Source organism: Leptonychotes weddellii, chromosome 2, assembly GCF_054177405.1.
Source record: "Leptonychotes weddellii isolate Sample4059 chromosome 2, ASM5417740v2, whole genome shotgun sequence".
NCBI lineage: Eukaryota > Metazoa > Chordata > Mammalia > Carnivora > Phocidae > Leptonychotes > Leptonychotes weddellii.
Window position 1 is genome coordinate 160,316,176 of NC_138370.1, and position 19,565 is coordinate 160,335,740.

At 37.5% G+C, this 19,565-nt stretch overlaps 1 protein-coding gene across 5 annotated transcripts in view; it reads right to left on the reverse strand.

Annotated features, from left to right (window-relative positions):
• Positions 1-3,735: 3,735 nt before the first annotated feature.
• The window catches only part of PI4K2B (phosphatidylinositol 4-kinase type 2 beta), a 31,453-nt gene continuing 15,623 nt past the window's right edge, over positions 3,736-19,565 (reverse strand). For 3 of the 5 annotated variants that reach the window (XM_081812537.1, XM_081812536.1, XM_081812539.1), the window contains exons 7-10: positions 19,060-19,159; positions 15,160-15,293; positions 14,534-14,593; positions 5,679-8,103 (exon numbers count right to left, since the gene is read on the reverse strand). In XM_081812537.1, coding sequence (XP_081668663.1) covers positions 7,930-8,103; positions 14,534-14,593; positions 15,160-15,293; positions 19,060-19,159 — 468 coding nt within the window. In that variant the 3' untranslated portion in view covers positions 5,679-7,929. Of the gene's footprint in view, positions 5,513-5,678; positions 8,104-14,533; positions 14,594-15,159; positions 15,294-19,059; positions 19,160-19,565 lie in introns of those variants that run through there. The other 2 variants (XR_014143083.1, XM_081812538.1) reach the window with 2 other exon arrangements.

Sequence of the window (19,565 nt, forward strand, 5' to 3'; positions counted from 1 at the left end):
AGGGGAGCTTAGAGATGAGTATCTCAAAGGGCTGGTTAGAAATGGGGCTTAGCGCCTTCACAAAAGAACAGTGTATTTTTAGAGACATGACAAAACAAAGGAAAAGGACTTAGAGCTTCCCAAACTGGGGGGAAGCAAGGATATGGGGAAACAATGGTAAGGGTCTAGAATTGTCTGCATTGATTAAGTTCTGTCCTTGTAGGTGTGTGGGGGGGAGGGAGGGGGTGGCATCTTTACATATGTCCTGCTTTTAGGCAAATATAGGGGGAAGGCAGAGGGCTCTTCTTAGATCTGCATCCTCTCAATTGCCTTCAGCTCAAGATCATCCTTATGCCAAAGTGACATATTTAGGAGTGGCCTATTCTGCTACCTTTCAACCTTACTTATCTTAAATCTAAGTGTACTCATTATAAGAAAGCATGTGCATCTGACTACTTTGTTATAATGTAACAATGAGGTCATGCTAAGCATTTACATATGAAACACGTTTCCAAGTCCGAGTCAAAAGGCTTTTTCTTTTTTTTTAACTGCATTCTTCTACAGATTATGCTAAATTTCTGTATCAACAATGAAACTTGCCCTCTCTGAACCACAGATGTTTGAAACTTCATAATATTTACCCTTGAAACATATCAAGGGGGATGCCATCCAGAAAAACGAGCAGCATTTTAGCTAGTGATTCCGGGAATTCGGCATTTCCAACTCCTCTCGCACAGTACGGATAGCAAGTGTAGCTATAGATGTTAACTCGCTTAGAAACTATGTTGGGGGGCGCCTAGGGGGCTCAGTCGGTTAAGCGTCTGCCTTTAGCTCAGGTCATGATCTCAGGGTCCTGGGATCAGCTCGGCATTGCGCTCCCTGCTCAGCCGGGAGCCTGCTTCTCCCTCTCCCTCTGCCCCTCCCCCTGCTTATGCTCGCTCTCTCTCTAATAAATAAACATCTTAAAAAAAAAACAAAAAACAACCTATGCTAGGGCAGTGGTGACCTTGGTTTAAACCAGTACCTTGGTTTAAATACAGTTCCTGATTACCTTTAAGTAGTGCAATTTAAAACAAGCACATGAAGGATAGAATAGCTTTCTGGATTGGTCCCAAAGCCCCACTGAGATAAAAGGCCGTCGTATTTGTCCTGACAGGCATTCAGGCATGAGCATATCTGAATCCGGTTAAACCAGTTCCCTGGCAGCCAAGGGATCAGCCTTGAATGTGTGGACGACTGTCTTGACTCTTGGGAAAGGCAAGGCTATCTGCTTTTCCCACTCTTTCCGCAAGCCTCTGTAGTTTCAGAAGCCTGAACTGTCAGGTGGGAACTGTGTAACAGAGCCGAGGAGCAGCCAGGCTTCTCGGAGTCAAAGGAAAAATGAACACCTCTTTGTATACAGAGTAGACTCGCTGCTTCTTTTTGATTTCACATGCTTTCAATTTTTAGGTCTAAAAAACCCACAGGCAGAAGTACAGCCATCGACGGCCACGTGAGCATTTCACTGGCTGGAACTTGGCGTCAGGATTTGAAACAAATACCTTTTGAGATGTCATTTAGTTTCTCAGAGGATCAGGTTTGAAGAAATCGCTTACTTTTATCCAGTGACCTCAGGTGTCTTTCCCTCTCACACACCACGGAGAGCTTGAAGATAGCCTTTTGATTCCAAATCTGTGGCCAATGCTCCAGGAAAGATGTTTTTCAAATCCATATATTTGCACATGCACATACGCTCTTTATGCAATAATCCAAACCCATAAACACAGAAATAGCCTTATTTCATCATCTAAAGCCGAAAATCCAAAAATGCCATTAATGCATACAGGCAGATGCTTGGATAGAAACCCAATCCATAACTATCAGAATTTTTTTTAAGATTTTATTTATTTGACACACAGAGAGAGAAAGCACACAAGCAGAGGAGAGGCAGAGGGAGAGGGAGAAGCAGGATCCAAGCTGAGCAGGAAGCCCGACGTGGGGCTCGATCCCAGGACCCAGAGATCATGACCTGAGCTGAAGGCAGCTGCTTAACCAACTGAGCCACCCAGGCACCGCTAACTACCAGAATTTTTCACACTTTTCACAAAATGTGTCTTAAATGTCCTTGTTACAAACCTCTGAAGTTACCATTAGCTTGTGTATTTTACATGTGGCGAGAAAGCTGGTTTGGGAGATTTGCAAGTTCTGTCCAAGGACACAGAGCTAATAAGGGGCAGAACCAGGACTTAAATACAGGTCTATTCCAATTTAAAATTCTTAGTCAAAAGAGAATCGTGGCAGACTTTCCATTTATTGAAGATATGCAACATTAGAACATAAGTAAGTTTACAGTATTTTGAAATGACAAAAGTCAAATCTATTGCATTACTTGGTGTTAGAATAAAAACTCTAAAGGTTAGGATTTACTTTCTCAAAAAACTCTTTACATGGATTTTGAAACAGGCTAAAAACTTACTGAATAAAATGATTCTGATTAATAATGCAGTTTGCTTAGATAAATTCATTTTTGTTATGTACTTACACTGTTCAGTCCATGAGCCCACTTAATATTTAGGGATCTTCCTATGAAAAGCACCGAGTAAATAGCAAAATAGCTCACAGCAAGGAATGAAAGCTCACAGAAGTGAAATACAGCTTTGTTGTAAGTTATGAATTTTATTCTTGAGATTTTAGGCTTAATGAGTATCAATCATGACAATATTCTTTTGATATTGTGACAGATTAGTACATTTGCTTGATGAAAACCAACTCATCTTTATCATCCATCCTTCATCATCATCATCATCATCGAAAAAGAGAGCTAACTTAGAAAAAGTCATTGATAAAGAAGATGGGACAAAAATTAAGTTTTCAAAGAAATGGGCGGGGGGAATCTAACCACCCTCTACACAGACAAGATGATTTGGTTTGTGACCAGAGTTCCTACCGCCATAGCTCTCTGGCTCCTTTGGGACTTCCTCCCCTACCATGATGAATTCTTCAATAAAAATGAGATCTCTTTTATCTAACTCTTGACGTAAATGCAGTATGAAATGTGCAGAGTCATCTATGAAATATTCTTGTCAAAAATGTTTAACCTGAACTGAGGCAAGCTTTCAGATCTCACCTCCAGTTTATAGAAAATGTAGGGAATAGAAGATCAAGCTAAACAGTAAGAGGAAATAATTACACAAATTCAGAAGGGAGGATGTTCCTAAAGTTACTGTTGTGGGGAAAGTGAAAGAACTGTTCTAGATTAGAAGATGGAACAAACAAATGCAATGAGTAAAACTTGATTGGATCCCAACTCAAGGAAATCTGTTTCCTTGTTTCATTTAATTTCTGATCCTCCTGCCTTTTGCCTCTTTCCTGCCTTGACTGCGCTGGTTATAGGCTCTCCAGTACAATATTGAGCAAGAGCAACGAAAGCAGGCATCCTTACCACGTAACCGATCTCTGAGGGAAAGTACAGAAGGCAGAATAATAGCATCCCCGAAATGCCCATGTCCTGCTCTCCAGAACTTGTGAACATGTTGTATGGCCAAGGGAGGTTAATGTTGCTGATGGAATTAAGGTTGTGTATCAGCAGGCCTTAAAATAGGGAGAAAACCGGGGCACCTGGGTGGCTCAGCCGTTTAGCGTCTGCCTTCGGCTCAGGTCATGATCCCAGGGTCCTGGGATTGAGCCCCGCATCGGGCTCCTTGCTCAGCAGGGAAGCCTGCTTCTCCCTCTCCCACTCCCCCTGCTTGTGTTCCCTCTCTCACTGTCTCTCTCTGTCAAAAAATAAATAAAAATTAAAAAAAAAAAAATAGGGAGAAAACCTAGGTCATCTGGGTGGACCCAATGTAATCACAAGGGTCCTTAAAAATGCAAGATGGATGCAGAAGTCAGTGTCAGAGCTATGTGATAGGAAAAGAATTCAACCTCTTGTCGCTGGCTTTGTAGATGGGAGGAAGAGGGCTTCAAGTCAAGGAATGTGTGAGGCCTCTAGAAACTGGCAATGGTAGGAAAACAGACTCTCCCCTAGAGCCTCCAGAAAGGAATGCGGTCCTGCTCACCCCGTGATTCTAGCCCCGTGAAACCTGCATCAGACTTCAAACCTGCAGAGCTTTTAACGTAACGGATCTGTATTGGTTTTGTCACTAAAGTTTCTGGCCATTTATTACAGCAGCAATAGAAAACTAACACAGATCCTTGAGACTTTCCAACAGTATGATGTTTGCCATAGGGTTTTTGTGGATTTGTTGTCTGTTTGCTCTTGTATTCCTTCCAGTTTATTTCTGAAGTGTATTTTTAACTCTAATATTTGCTCTGAGCCCTGTCAGCTCTCATTTTATTTCCTCCTGTTGCTTGCTATCTAATCTGAGCTTTTCCAATATTGATGTTACAGCCTTCTTTCTTAAGCTTCTATCATTCCTTGAATTTCTTCATAATTTTTAAAAATATTAGATCACAGATTTCCTCTGCTTTGCAAATGTTTTTGGGTATCTTTGCTTTCTGTGGGTATGTTATACAGGTCGTTATCCTTCTCTTAGAGCACAGTGTAAGATGTGGGTTGTGTTTAAGTGAGAAGGATTTTCCTGTCTTTTTAGAAGATTCCTGTGTAGGAGGTGAGGTGGGCCAGAATAGTTTCCTAATTTTGTGGTTCGAGGCTTCTCTCTGCTGCAGTTACTACGCAGGGTTGGAGAACATGGTTTTCTGTGTACCGCGCTGGTACTTTCCATATTCGGTCTCCTTGGGTCCCCTCTTCCACCCATGTCCGAACCTTCTCTCCTTTACCTGTTCCTGCGCAGTCCTTCCTTTGCCAATGTGTGCTCCACACCCATCATTTGCCTCAGGCCAGGCCCACGTGTTCCCCGGGGCTACTTCTGAGAATTCTGCAGACCAGGTCGCCCTAGCACTCTCGTACCTTTCTGCGGGCTCCTATTCCCAGCTGCCAGCCGAATGCTCAACAGACCTGTTTCCCCACCACTAGTCCCCTTACTTTGCTTCTGCTCATTCCTCTAAAACCTCTGTTCCCCTGTGATCTTACTGCTATTGATGGTTTTAGCCCAAACTGCTCAGATTCTGGGATTCACAGGGTTACTTACCACCTAATTTTAGTGAAGATGGTGTCACGGTGTTTTCTTCTTTTGCTATAACATAGCACCTGGGGGTTTGGGGAGATTAAAAAACCACCTGCTGTTGCTACCATGGCGCCTCCTAAAAGTGATTTTTTATTTTAAAATGATTTGTATTTTTCTATTATAATGCCCAGAATAGGGCAGACTATGCTACAGCAACACATAAATTCCAGACTTCCGTGACTCAACACAAGCACTTGTTTCTTGCTCACGTCAGTCGGCGCGCTCTCCTGGTGGTTCCCTAAGCCGTGACCGACAGGCCCCGGCCGCGTGCATTCTGTGAATTCTTTGTATATATGCCAACAGGAAGAGAAGAGGTGGTCAATCATGGCCACTGCAGGTGAAGGCAGTGAGTTTTACTGCCAGATCCAGAAGTCACGTCAATCACTCGTCCCCACGTGTCATTGGCCCTGGACGAACTGCAACAGAGGCTGGGCAGAGGTAGAGCAACACTTTGTCAATCTTTGCCACAACCCTGTACCGTTGCCCAAGCACCTGGGAGAAAAGACGGACTATCAAACGTTAAGACCCTGCCTAGATCTTCATGCGTCTGTAAGAGGATTTCGGATGTAATGTGATTAAAGAACACTCGCTATCTGTTTTTAATAAGGCTTTAATTCCATCAGTACAGAACTTTAAATAAAAAAATTGTGACTCAAACTGTTTTCAAGTCTGCAAAAAACCTTCCACAGGTTTTCCACAGCCTCCAACTGTTGACAAATTTGGAGGAGAATAAGAAAGCATATAATTAAACAAAAGTAAAATGTCTCCAATTATAAAGGTTCCAGTTACATATGGCTTTTAGAATTTTAAAGAATTAAACTATACCACTAACATACGAGGGAAATGGTGGTTTGGCATTATTCATAAACATAAATGTGTTCACAAATATTCTAAATATTCAATATATGTACTTCAGGAGAACCGTGACCTTAAGCAATGATTAGTCTACCAAGTTTGACACTATAAATATACTCATTGAAAAAAATTAACACAATATTTAAATAAGAATCAAGTTCATGAAAATTTACAAAATATAACCAATGTACTCTGACTTATGATCATATCTTAAATATTTCAACTTTACTCTTCTAGCCTGATGAGGCCATTTAAAAAATAGTTCCACACTATTTTTAACTTCAGGATATAAAACAGTAGGAATTTACTAAGTTTTCCATTATAAAAATTAATATAGCAATTCTCAAAATACTAAAAAAACCATTTTATGAAAGCAGTACTCACATCGTAACAACTTATTTCTTTAAGAACACATCTTCAAAAGGCACATTTTAATCACTAGTATTTATCTGAAGATGGTAGTTGAGTTTTGAATTTCCAGTCAGTTTCCCATGCTCTCAGCATGAAGATGGCAGGAGGTCGGGAGAGGCAGGGGACCATGGTGTCTAGGGGGCGTGTACTGAGACAGCAGTGTTCTTATTCGCCATATCCACAGAGACCAGGAGAAAGAGGTGAAGGAAGGGGGATCTGCAGACCTGTCTTCTGTCCTAATTTAACCTTCATGAAATATTTTTTACATGAAAATATTTAATTAAAAAAAAAATCACAAGACAGAAAGCTAAAAAACCAAAAGGCCCAGAACTCAAACTGCCAGTTTAGTTTGAGTGGTAATGTTACTTGTTTGGGGCCTGAAGAAAAGAATGAAGCTTCTGGTTCCTTGTAATCAAATCTTTGGACTGGGCTCGTCTCAATTTAAATCACTTGGTGAGTTAAAGGTGCTACAAAGTCCTAGGATGTCTGGTATACTGATTTTCAAAATCAAATTATAAATGACTTTATGGTTATCTTTGTCATGTTCCCCGTTAGTTAGGGCTGATATTTTAAAGTTGACTGTTAATTAAACTAACACTGGTAATTTCAAGTACCCTACAATGTGACTGTTATTTTTAAGGACTTACGCCCTAGAACCCCAAAATGCAATCCAATATACACTTTGAGGTATGGTTTACTTTTCAGTGAAGTTAATACCAACTGAACTACTAAAGTGAGTAAGATCAGTACTCTAAAGTACTAACTCATTAAGTAACTGATCCCATGCAAGAAACAAAAGGGACTTTTAATGCTATTTTGGAATTTCAAAATATTGGAGATCTGCCTTAATTTCATGTTAGTCCCCTCCAGTCTCAGTTGAGTGTTTCCATTTTTTTTTTTTTAAAGAAGGGGCAATATCTTTAGATTTGTTTCCTTACTATAACAAAATAATTGAGCAAAAACATTCTGAAGTACAGAAAATAAAATGGTCACTTTTTACTCAACCAAAATATAACTTTCTGGTCCCTAACAATGATCACTTTAGGGACTTATTCAAGTTCTAAAATAGCAGCTTTTTCAATTAAGGCAACATTGCTCTATTCTTACCTGTTTTTCTATTAACCACTTATTAAAGTCTGTAAGAGCAGTTTCATCCTCGAAGGCCTTTTATAATGTAAGAAGAGTGAACATGAACATCCTTCTCAATGTTTAAAAAGAATATAAAAAGTTATTCAAAGTCAACAAATGCCTTATTTTTCTACTTGGAATTCTAAAGTAGTTACAGTCATTTCAGAACGTATAAACCATGAAATTACCTTTTAAACTAACATCAACAACATAAAATACAATTTTTCTACAAAAATACAATATAGAAGATTTATCACTGCTTCCCTGAAATAGAAATTTAATATTTGGACAAAAAAAACTGTAAACTTTTGATTACATTCAAAAGATAACCTTTTAAAAAGACTTACATTATTTGAGGTTTTGGCAATGGGAGCTCTGAACAGCAGATTTGCATTACTGTATTGTTTTAACGACATTGTGCCAAACGGTTTTTCTTTTACTCTTACATCTGCTACCAGGAGGAAAAGAATGGCTTCCTGCAGTGGACAGTCTGGGTGAACGCACTGCTCAGATGGACGATCCGACCCTGACTTCCACCCTGACTGCGCTCCACAAGCACACACGGCATCTGCACCAGCTGCACAGGACTCTTCCCGTCTTTCAGTGCCTGGGTAAGATTTAAGATCTGTGCGAAGAAGAGATATTTTCACTAGTTCAAGTAAGATAAAAAACCTTCCCTCAGTTCACTGACATGATTTTAACCATTTATTCATAACTACAATTTTTATTTCATCCATTTATGCCCAACAGACCGAGTAAAGTAAATGGCTCCACATTCTCCATTTGACATAGAAGCTAAATGAAGACTGGTTTAAGTTGTCTGCTTGTTCCATAATTTGGCTATTGTTGATAGTGCTGCTATAAACATCAGGGGGCATGTAACCCTTCAAATCAGTATTTTTGTATTCTTTGTGTAAATTCCTATTAGTGCAATTGCTGGGTCGTAGGGTAGCTCTATTTTTAACTTTTTGAGGAACCTCCGTACTGTTTTCCAGAGTGGCTGCACCAGCTTGCATTCCCACCAGCAGTGTATGGAAGGAGCCCAAATGGCCACCACTGATGAATGGGTAAAGAAGATGTGGAATATATATATATATATATATATATATAAAATATACAATGGATTATTACTCAGCCACAAGAAAAAATGAAATTTACCATTTTCAATGATGTGGATGGAGCTAGAGAGTATTACGCTAAGCAAAATAAGTCAGAGAAAGATAAATACCATGATTTCACTCATATGTGGAATTCATGAAACAAAACAAACTATCATAGGGGAAAAAAAGAGAGAGGCAAACCAAGAAACAGACTCTTAACTATAGAGAACTGATAGTTACCAGAGGGGAAGTGGGTGGGGGGATGAGGGAAATAGGGGATGGGATTAAAGAGGGCACTTGTGATGAGCACCAAGTGTTGTATGGAAGTGTTGAATCACTCAATCGTATACCTGAAACAAATATTACACTGTATGTTAGCTGGAATTTAATAAAAACTTAAAAAAAAAATAGTCTGCTTTTAACTACATACTTGCCTTATCCACTCATCCAACAAAAAAATTATTGCATGCCTACTACGTGCTAGGCTCTAAGTGCTGGGGCTACAACAGGAAAAAGCCAAACAAAACCCCTGCTTCCATAAGGCTTACATTTTAGCAGGGGGAGGAGTCACGAAGCATGAATCAGTAAATTATACCAAGTATATTACAGGGTAAAAGTGTGATGGGAAAGCATGAGGCAAGGCCAGGGGGTTAAAGATTTAGGGAAGGTAGCCATTTAAAATAAAGTTTCATTTAAGAGTTTACTCTTAAATAGAAAAGATAAAACTAGGAAGAGTAAAATATATTACATTCCATGTTTAAACATACTCTCAGAATTGCTACTTGACCACATAAATAAGGTTATGAAACTCAATGCATAGCTTACTCTACTCTGTTCAGATAAAATAAAATTTTAATAATTCATTTTCTTTTTTTCCTGCATATCAGGTAAAAAACTCCCTTTGTTATGTACTTTAGAAACAAAGATGTCTCCTTCAGGTATTTGAAAATATTTAATATACAGATAGTATATATTTTAATGGTTCTTGTAAAGATTATTTAATAGTGATAGCATAAAGGTTTCAACATAAAGCCATACTAATAAATAAAATTCAAATACTTTGAATAGTATAAAACTGGACAGTTTAGATCCTAGAAAATCTGAAGTATTTAACACCTCAGGGAAATAAATCTTTACTAGCTACAGTAGTTACTCACTGTATTTAGGATCCCTTTTAAGTTCTTCCCTTAAAATCTTCTAGGCTGGCTATACTTGGATAACAAGACACAAAGAATTCATGAAATTCACATTTATAAGCATTGTTTTTATCATGAAAATAAATGTGGGCACATTTATTAGTTTCTTCTTCTGGTTAGTTTCTTCTTCTGGTTTTAAAAATTCTATTCTAAAAATGTTAGTCTAAACACACTAATTTAAGTAATATCTAATATTTTCCTGACTCTAAAGACATGACTGTTGTAGAGAATCTGGAAAATAGAATTGTATAAAGAAAATGAAAGTCATTCTACAAGCTTAACAATTTTTAAATATATAATAGCAAAAATTACTCAATCCTAAAACTATCCTAAATATTAATGTTTCTTTGAAAGTTGAGAAGACACTTGATGATCTTGGATTTACTTATTAAAGAAACATCTATGGTGCATGCACTGTGTTGGGGCAGAGAGAAGACTGAACGGGAGAAAAAAACCCATATGAGCCCTTAAAGTACACACATTCTAGAAACAAACAGCCATACGAACAAATAACTAGAATAAAAAGCAATGAACACTTTAACAACAGTGGACCTATGCCCTGACTTAAAATCTGACCCCCTCTCCTAGATATCACCCATTTTTTCATTTCTGAAAGAACAAATATATTATTATATATTTAAATCAGAGAAGACTATTTTTAGAAATAGACTAAGCACTGCAGGCAAGGAGAAACACTCTAGTCTCCATCGATGCCACATTTGAGAACTGGGTAGGGATGTGATGGTTAGGCCAAAGGCAGATGATATAAACTCACAGACTTCCACATACAGACTTTGCTCTCCTTTAGACTGGTTCACTGGTCCTCAAATTTTAGTGGGTATAAGAATTACTGCACTATGTAAAACCACACCTATTTTCTGGTTGATTTTAAGTGATAGTAAGCAATAGTAATATGCCCAACATGCTGTTTTAACATCGGATTTTTGAGTCAAGGCTGACACCAGTGTATTTCCAGGGAGTGCTGCAGAAAACAGAACTCTGAGCCTAGGAAGATAGGGCTGGAGCTTGAAGGAAAACCTTCCTCCAGAGGAAGAAGAAAAGGCAACTGAGGAGTGGTAAGAAGGCACATGAGGGCGCCACTGGGAAATGGGAAACGGGAGGGAAGGATGGCTAGGAGTGGCCAGGCTTAGGGGAAGCCACCACTGCCCAGAGATAAGGCAGGTGAATGGGATGGATGCAGGAAGAGTGCCAAAGGTCCCGTGGCCTGTGCTCTAAGTCGGCACTGGAACCAATGCACACCCAGGAATCATGGAGTCGTAAGTCACAGGAGACGTGATCAGATGTGCTTTTAGAGAGATGGTTCTGGACTACTGTGAAAGACAGGAGAAGCGGTCAGGATACCACTTACAAGATCATTAAATCCAGAGAAGAGATGGGAAGGGTCGCAGGCAGAGGCAATGCCTAAATGCAGCTGATGTGCCAGACGAAGAGCTCCTTATTTTACAGACTTAACATGTTACTTAACCCCGTTGAGCCAAGTTTCCTCCACATAAAACGCAGAGAACTATGGAGAGCTGCTGTAAGGATAAGTGATACCAAACATCACAGGGGTAAAGTACTCAGGAGCTACTCAAGTGTTCGTTTTCTTTTCTTCAACGTCAATTATTACTGAATCTGCAAATGAGCTTCTGGTTTAAAAGTCACTGAATAGGTGTTCACTGTGTATTCCTAGGGCAGTTTTATTTATTATTTCTGCCATTTTTTCAGACCACATGTAAAATACATTTCACATAAATATGTCCCGAAGTCCAGTGTTCCCAACAGGCACAGTAATAGTAATATGCCCGGCAGAGATAGAACACAAAATGAATGACCTTAGACTCTTAATGACAGAGAACCAACTGAGGGTTGATGGAGGGACGTGGGTGGGGAATGGGCTAGATGGGTGATGGGTATGAAGGTGCACACTTGTGACGAGCACTGGGTGTTGTCTGTCAGTGATGAATCACCACACTCTATTTCTGAAACTAATATTGCACTACATATTAACTAACTAGAATTTAAATAAAAACTTGAAACATAAAAAATAATAAAACAAAATGAACGATCTTACTGACCCTGATCATGACCTACTGTATTTTTTTTTTTTAAAGATTTTATTTATTTATTTGACAGAGAGAGAGAGAGAACAAGTAGGCAGAGAGGCAGGCAGAGGGAGAGGGAGAAGCAGGCTCCCTGCCGAGCAGGGAGCCCGATGCGGGGCTCGATCCCAGGACCCTGGGACCATGACCCAAGCCGAAGGCAGCGGCTTAACCGACTGAACCACCCAGGTGCTCCATGACCTACTGTATTTAAAGTAACATTCAAAATCTTTAACTTTAATAAACATTACCAGTCCCAGACTTAAAAAAAAGCCTTCATATAAGTTCTTAGTTCCAGTCCACATCTTTATGAGAAGAATTAGAACATGTCACTGATTATGTGTGCAAAACTAAAAACTTAACCATAAACTAGGACAAAAGATTTGGTTGTACCAAAGCACAAATCTGAAGTTAAGTGGAAAACTGGAGGGCAAAGAGGTTTAAAGAAAATTATAAACAATAGAAATAAAATAAGTATTTTGACTTATTTAAGGAACCGGCTGAATAATGATTTTGTTGCTGGGAACATAGGTTGCTGTTATTTGTTTTTGTCTGTTAGGCTTCTGTTTCAAAACACTGATTTACTTTAGGACATAAAATACTATCTAACTTTTCAAACAAACTTTTTTTAAAAAACAGTTAAAACCAAAAAGCTATATACATATAATCATGTACATGGTCAGGGTACCTTATTCTTTTTGGCTATCAGAAAGACAAAACCAAATTAAAATTTTAAAAAACCAAAACAAAATCAAATTAAAACATATAGCCAAGGTATCATTTTATCTTTTTCTTTCCCCAGATCTTGAGCTTGTCATTTTTACATATTATACACATTTGTGTAATACCTTAACTCATTTGTGAATGAGACAGGACATGAATAAATAAACTTAAAATAGCAGGTAGCCTCTGGTCTAGCTTTGCGACAGACCTCAGAACTGGAATGCCCCCATATCTTGTCAGACAAGCATTTTAAAATTTATATTTAAATTCCTCAGGTACTGGCTTTAATCTATAATTAAAGCTGACACAATTATTTACAGCTTTTCCTTAAAAAGAATTCCTAAGATATATCTTTAGGGATAAGAGAATTCTTGAAGATGGAGCATACTGATAAATCAATTTTGTTTCAAGCGAAAGGGTCAACTTAGGGGATAATTATCTATGCCAGAAAACTTAGCTCAACTATAGTTTGGGATGGTAACACTCTTCAACATAATTATAACCACCGATCACTTGAGCCCTTCATACCTGCCTGAATTACCTCACTCACCTCCCTGCAAGGCTCCCTGGCTTCAGCCGCCTCTTCTGCTGAGCAAATCTACACCTCAATGTCCAGCCTCACCTTCTGCAGTGATCCTTAATCTTTGGGTTACAGACTCCTTTTGCTGACATATAAATCCTATTGCCTGTCCCCCACCCTAAAATGCACATATAAACAGAATTTAGCAGAAGTTCAGGGAGTTCACAAAAGCAATCCAGGAGGTGTCCTCTCTAGAAATATTGTCTCATCACACAACATTTCTGAATGGTAGTCTCTCACGGCTCTAATCCCTTCCACATGGAATCTGTATTCTGGCACTTACGGCCTCCAAGATCTGGCTATAGCCTACTTCTCCAGCCATTTCGCTTACTATTTAAAACTTATGATTCCAGCAAAGGACTGCATACATACAATGGAGCACAGAGAGGTGTATGAAGTAATAATCCATCTCTTTTCCCTGACTCCTGGCCTTGTCATCACAGCACATGCTCCAGGAAAGAAGGAACTGGGTTTTGCTCATGGTTTTATTTCAATCACTAGAACACTTTCTGGTACTAGTTCTGTCAATAAATGTTTGGTGAATGAATGATTTTCTAATTTAATTATATATATTTGTTAAAATTATATAATGTAATAATTAGTACAAAAACTAGACTTCTTTGCCCCAGGTATGCATGCAGCAGCTACCTTAAATTAAATGTGTACTTTAGGAAGAAAAAGTTAATTAGTAAGTCACTAAAAGACAATGTTTACAGTAATTTATTTGTTTACAATATTTACAAAATTATTTACATTAATTTATTTTCATGTCAAGTCTTCCTTTTGGAATCTAAATACTACTAATAGAGTGGAAGGACCAGACATTATCGGTAGGTCAGCCAGCCTACAGGTCCACACCAGCAGACCTAACACCTTATATCCCTAAGTAAAGGAGGTAAGGAGTGACAGGACTGAGTTACAATCAGTACTTTTATGCCTCAATCAGTGCTCAACCTTGGTGATGTGATAATTCACTGACTGCTCCAGGAAAGGCCAAACACATTCTATGAGAAAGACAATCAACAGGCAACGGAACTTGGTATTGAAACATCCAAGCAAGTAGATTTGAGGAGGAAAAATATAGTAACACTCGGGAAAACAGTTATCAAAATGAGGACAAAGAATTCACAGGAGGGGAAACTGGCTAACAAACAATAAACAAAAAGGTAAAAAAATATCTAATTTAGAACACAAGGAAAGCCGCTACTGAAATCCACTTCATTTTTAATCACATGAGCTATTTCGGTTCAGCATAAAAGAACTGCCTCTTTGGGTCACCATGGAGAAAAAAGTTAACAACTGTTTCAAAGAGATTTTTTTCTTAATGAACAAGATCATAAAAAGGTTAACTTACCTGACCCCTCATCACAGACATCTGACTTTCAAAAGTGGCTTTGTTAAATCTTCTGTCGGTCTTTCGTGGAACAGAAAAAAACCCCACATTATTATAATTCCAAAAATCAAGATCTTTGAAACAAATATTTCAAAAGAAATGTACTCTTCAACTTAGCACGTAAGGCCATTTTGAAGCCTTCCTAATAGATAAAATAATGTTTAAAGAGTATTTTTCCTTGATTTATTTTTGGATGCCTCTAGAATGACAAGAATAGTTTATTTATACTCCAACTGGTTCCAAAAGGATTTAAAATGACCTTCCAGCCAATGGGTTTAGGCTTTTTTGAGAGGATTCAATCTTAGCAGCTCACCAAGCATTTATTATAAATTATAGGGTACTTCTGTAAAAAATCAACTTTTGAAGAAAACAACTTGTCAAGTTTTAATACAACCTCACGTCAGAGAACACTCATAATCAGTGTAACTTCACAAATTTATGCTCCTGTAAGGTAAAACTGTTAATTCCTTTTTAAGTCAGGTTCTACTGCAAGTAGTGATACCAGAAGCAGTAAATTGCAAATTAGCTCTATTAAGAAAATCTCCTCGAAGATTTATTTCATTTTCCGCAATTAACTAAAAATTTACCTTAAAAAGTTCATGAAGATCTTCACATAAATCTTGCACAAAGTTCATGTCAGAAATATATGGTAGAATTAAGTTTCTTATTTCTTCAGAAAAAGGAACTTTTGCTTGAGGAAGCCAAGCCCAGTGAAATGGATCTAACAAAAGAGAGAGAGAGAGAAAGAAGTTATCAGAGAATGATCATCCTGATTCCAAGTTTGGTTGGTTAATTTAGACGGTAAAGCACAATCACTTCTTAGCCTTTTGGCTAAGATCAAGTGTGGACGGTAAAGCACAGGGAGGTATTACTGGAACTAATTAATTAGGTTCCTGAGTTTTAAATAGTAAAGGGTAAGAATTTCAATAATGAGTCTATCTCAAACAGCCCTACATCAAAAATATATCTGAATCTCTGGTTCCTGAGTTTGGAAATTACGGGACACCTATAATTTATTCACAGCCCCAGATCAAATACCATGGCTGACGTTTCCCTGCCCTCTTACTCACAAATCATCAGGAATTGACCACTTGCATATGCACGTAAACATATGATGTTCCAAAATTTTAAGTCATTAGTAGGTAAATAGGTAAGTGGCTTTAAGGGATCAAAGATCCATTACTCCAGGCTAATTCTAGTTTTCTCCTAAGAAGACCGTTAAATATATGCAGTACTAGGATTAGAAAGATTTGTAAAGCAGTAGAATCTTCTAGAGAGGGTGCATATTCAGATTCCTGCAAGAAAGTGTAAGGCTTGTAACAATATGATCAACCACAAAACCACTGTGGGTTCATATGATGACGACCTCCAGCTTTGATGGCTCCTACCACTTAGAAAGCCCTAAGGAAAAAAATCTATATCTACAGTCATTCCCTCTTACTTCTCTTTTACTATATCCTTGTACACTGTGGGAAGTACACTGTCCATTCCTCTGGCCCACATCTCCCTGAAGCTATATCCAATTTCCTTTTCCCTGACCAATCACATAAAAGCCCTATTCCAAGCCTGCTTTTACTTCCAATCCCTATCCCTCAATTTCTATTATCACCATTCAAACTCTCTCATTTAGGGGCACCTGGGTGGCTTAGTTGGTTGAGCATCTGACTCGCGATTTCAGCGCAGGTCATGACTTCAGGGTTGTGGGATTAAGCCATACATCAGGCTCTGCACTCAGCGCAGAGTCGGCTTTCCCTTTCCCTCTGCCCCTCCCCTGCTCAAGTGCACTCTTTCCTTAAATAAAAAACAAAACAAACAAAACACCTCTCTCCCCTAAGACCACCAGTCATTTCCTAAGAGTCTCTCCAAAGGCCCATTTGTTCTCATGCTACTTATCAAGTAGTACTGTTCTTGATCATCTCCCTCTGTAAAATTCTCTGTGTGGCTTTGGAAATACTACTCTCTCAAAGTGTACCTTCTATCTTTTAAGCCACTTCTCTTGTTTGCTGGCTTTTCCTCTCGTCTTCAATGCCACCATTCCCCCTTTCTCTCCTTCATTTGCTAAGCATTCATGAAACATTTACTGAGTATTTGTGTATCTCATATTGTCCTAGTGATGGTATTTGTTCACCGTGACCTCCCTGAACCACCACCACAGCTTCCACTACCACGGTGACAATTTAAAAACTATATCCTCAATATCAATTCCTTATTTAAGTTCCAGATCCTTAATTCTCATCTGCATACTTGGCAAAATTTCCCAGATGTATTGTAGGCACCTTAAACTTAACACTTTTAAAATACGATTTGCATATAAATTCCAAACTATTAGAGGAAAAAAAACAATGAAACAAAGACAACTTAAGTCAGTTCAACAAAAGATAGGAAAGGAAAAAAAAAACAACTGGAATTTATGGTCGATAGAAAAAAACAAGATGGCAGGAAAAGTTCAAACACATCAGTAATTTATTGAGACTTTAACTAGAGTTGAGTATACCTATTAAAAGAATCTCAGATTGGGTAAAAAAAATATCCAGTTAAGTGTTGTTTATAAGTCATATACTTAAAACAAAATGATGGAAGTAAAAAATAAAAGTATAGAATAATACCAGGTAAATGCTAATAAAAAGAAATGAGGTGTAGCAATGTAACAACAGATAAAATAAGAAAAGTAAAAAACACTGAGGGATAAAGTGGGATATATTTCACACTAATAAAAGAACAAGCCACCAGCAAGATAAAATGCTGAGCCTTTATGTATGTGAATACACAGCAAAAAATGTATAGAAATGCAATAAGAAATTGCCAGAATCAATCACAATGAACTTCAACTCTCTCAAAAATTAACAGATCAAAAAAAATTATGATTTGACTAACAACTAACAAACTTTAATTAATAGACAGATGCAGAACTTTGTGTCCAAACACATTCTTTTCAAGTGCCTTCAAACTGGCCATCTACAAGATTATAAAGCAATTACTAACAAATTTCAAAGAGAATTCACGCAGCTGCATTCACAGATCACAAAGCAATAGAACTTGAAAATGACAATGGCGATTCTTTTTTTTTTAATCAATTGACATAGAAAATCTAAAACCAAACAAAATCTTCCTAAGTTACTCCCACCAAAGGGTAAGTCTCACAGTATGAATATGCAGAGCAGAACAACAGAGCAGCCCCTCTCTAATCTATGGCTTAGCCAAAAGGATACCTACAGAAAAATATATAGGCAAGCAAAATAGGATGAACACAACAGAAGAAAAGAATAACGATGGAAAACACAAATCAATGAAAGAGAAAAAGCAAACAAAATGAAAACCTGATCAATACAAGGCCAATTATATGAAAACAATGAATCGTGGATCACTACATCAAAAACTAATGATGTATTGTATGGTGACTAACATAATAAAATTAAAAAAAAAAAAAGGCCAATTATCTTAAAAAAAAAAGTAGAAAATAAATAAGTGTAAAAAGGCCAATGCTTTACAAGTCTGTGGCAAGCCTAATGATAAAAAAAAAAAAAAAGCCCACTAATAAACAGTAGGAATTTAAAAAGGCACAGTCATAGATACAGAGATTATTTATTTTTTACTTATTTTTTAAAGTAAGCTCCACACCCAGCGTGGAGCCCAATGCAGGACTCAAACTCACGACCCTGAGATCAAAACCTGAGCTCAGGTCAAGAGTTGAATGCTTAAATCAACTGAGCCACCCAGGTGCCTCGATAAAAGAGATTATTTTAAAAATATATTACATATATTTCAGAAATATAAAAAAATTTAAAAACTAGTACAATGAACTCTTATATTTTGAATAATCTAACTATTCCCAAATTTTTACAGAACGTGTTTCACCTATCCCTGTTTTCCCTCCCCCTAAATATTTTAAGGCAAATTAGATACCATTTCCTTTCACACCTAAATACTTAATATACATACAGGGGATTTTTTTTTTAATTATAAGACAATTCTATAAAAAACTTTGTACCCATAAATCTAGATCTCAAGATGTCATGAACAATTTTAAGCACAGTAAAAATGTCAAAAATTAGCTCAAGAAGATGTAGCAAACCAGACCAGTAACCACAGGAGACTGAAAAGGTAGATAAAACACTACTCACTTGGAAGGGGGTAGGTAAGTCTAAACTGTTTTGTAAGTGAATACTACCCAACACATTAAAGTTAAATTCTACCCAAATATTAAAATAGATGATTCCCAATTTGTTAATATTTAAAAACTTATTCTAGAAGACTAACACAAGCCAAAAAACCAAAACCAGACCCAGTCATTCAAAGCTAAGCAAACAATACATGGCAAGGCCCACGCAATACACATTTCTGCATCCCCAGACTCTAGACCAGAGCCCTAATCAATGGTTATCCTTCACCCAGGTTTTCTTCTCCTTTTTTGATATCTGTAATTTTTGTTCCCTTCTTATTCTGGAAAAGGGTAATTACAGAATCTATAGGTGGTTCTAAATACTCACATGTTCTCCATTCATCAGGATGCTTAAAAGGAAATGCCAGACCATTATCAATTGCAGCTATTTTAATAAGTGATTCTTTATTATCAATCCATTGCGTTTCCTAAAGAAGAAAAAAATGGTCTGCCGATAAAAAATTTGTATGAATATTTCCAAAAGATCAAGTATTAAATAAATTTTTAAAAATTACTAAGGTTTAAAGACATTTTATTTGAAGAGCCTATAAAAATAAAAAATAGGTTGCCAGAAAATATAAATTTTTACCCTCAAAAGCAAGAAACTGTCTTATAAATCAGTAAGAATTTCATAATCACTGTTTTTTTTTTAATTTGTTATTATAAATTTAGATAGTAATGGTTTCATTTTTTTTCCTCTTTGGGGAAGAGGACCTGGAAATGCTAAGACTTAACAATATGTTGCTCCAGGTAATTTATTGCTATATGAACTGCTTAAATGTATGACATTTGCAAAATACTGATATTTTTAAGAGAACAAAGCTACCTTATTAA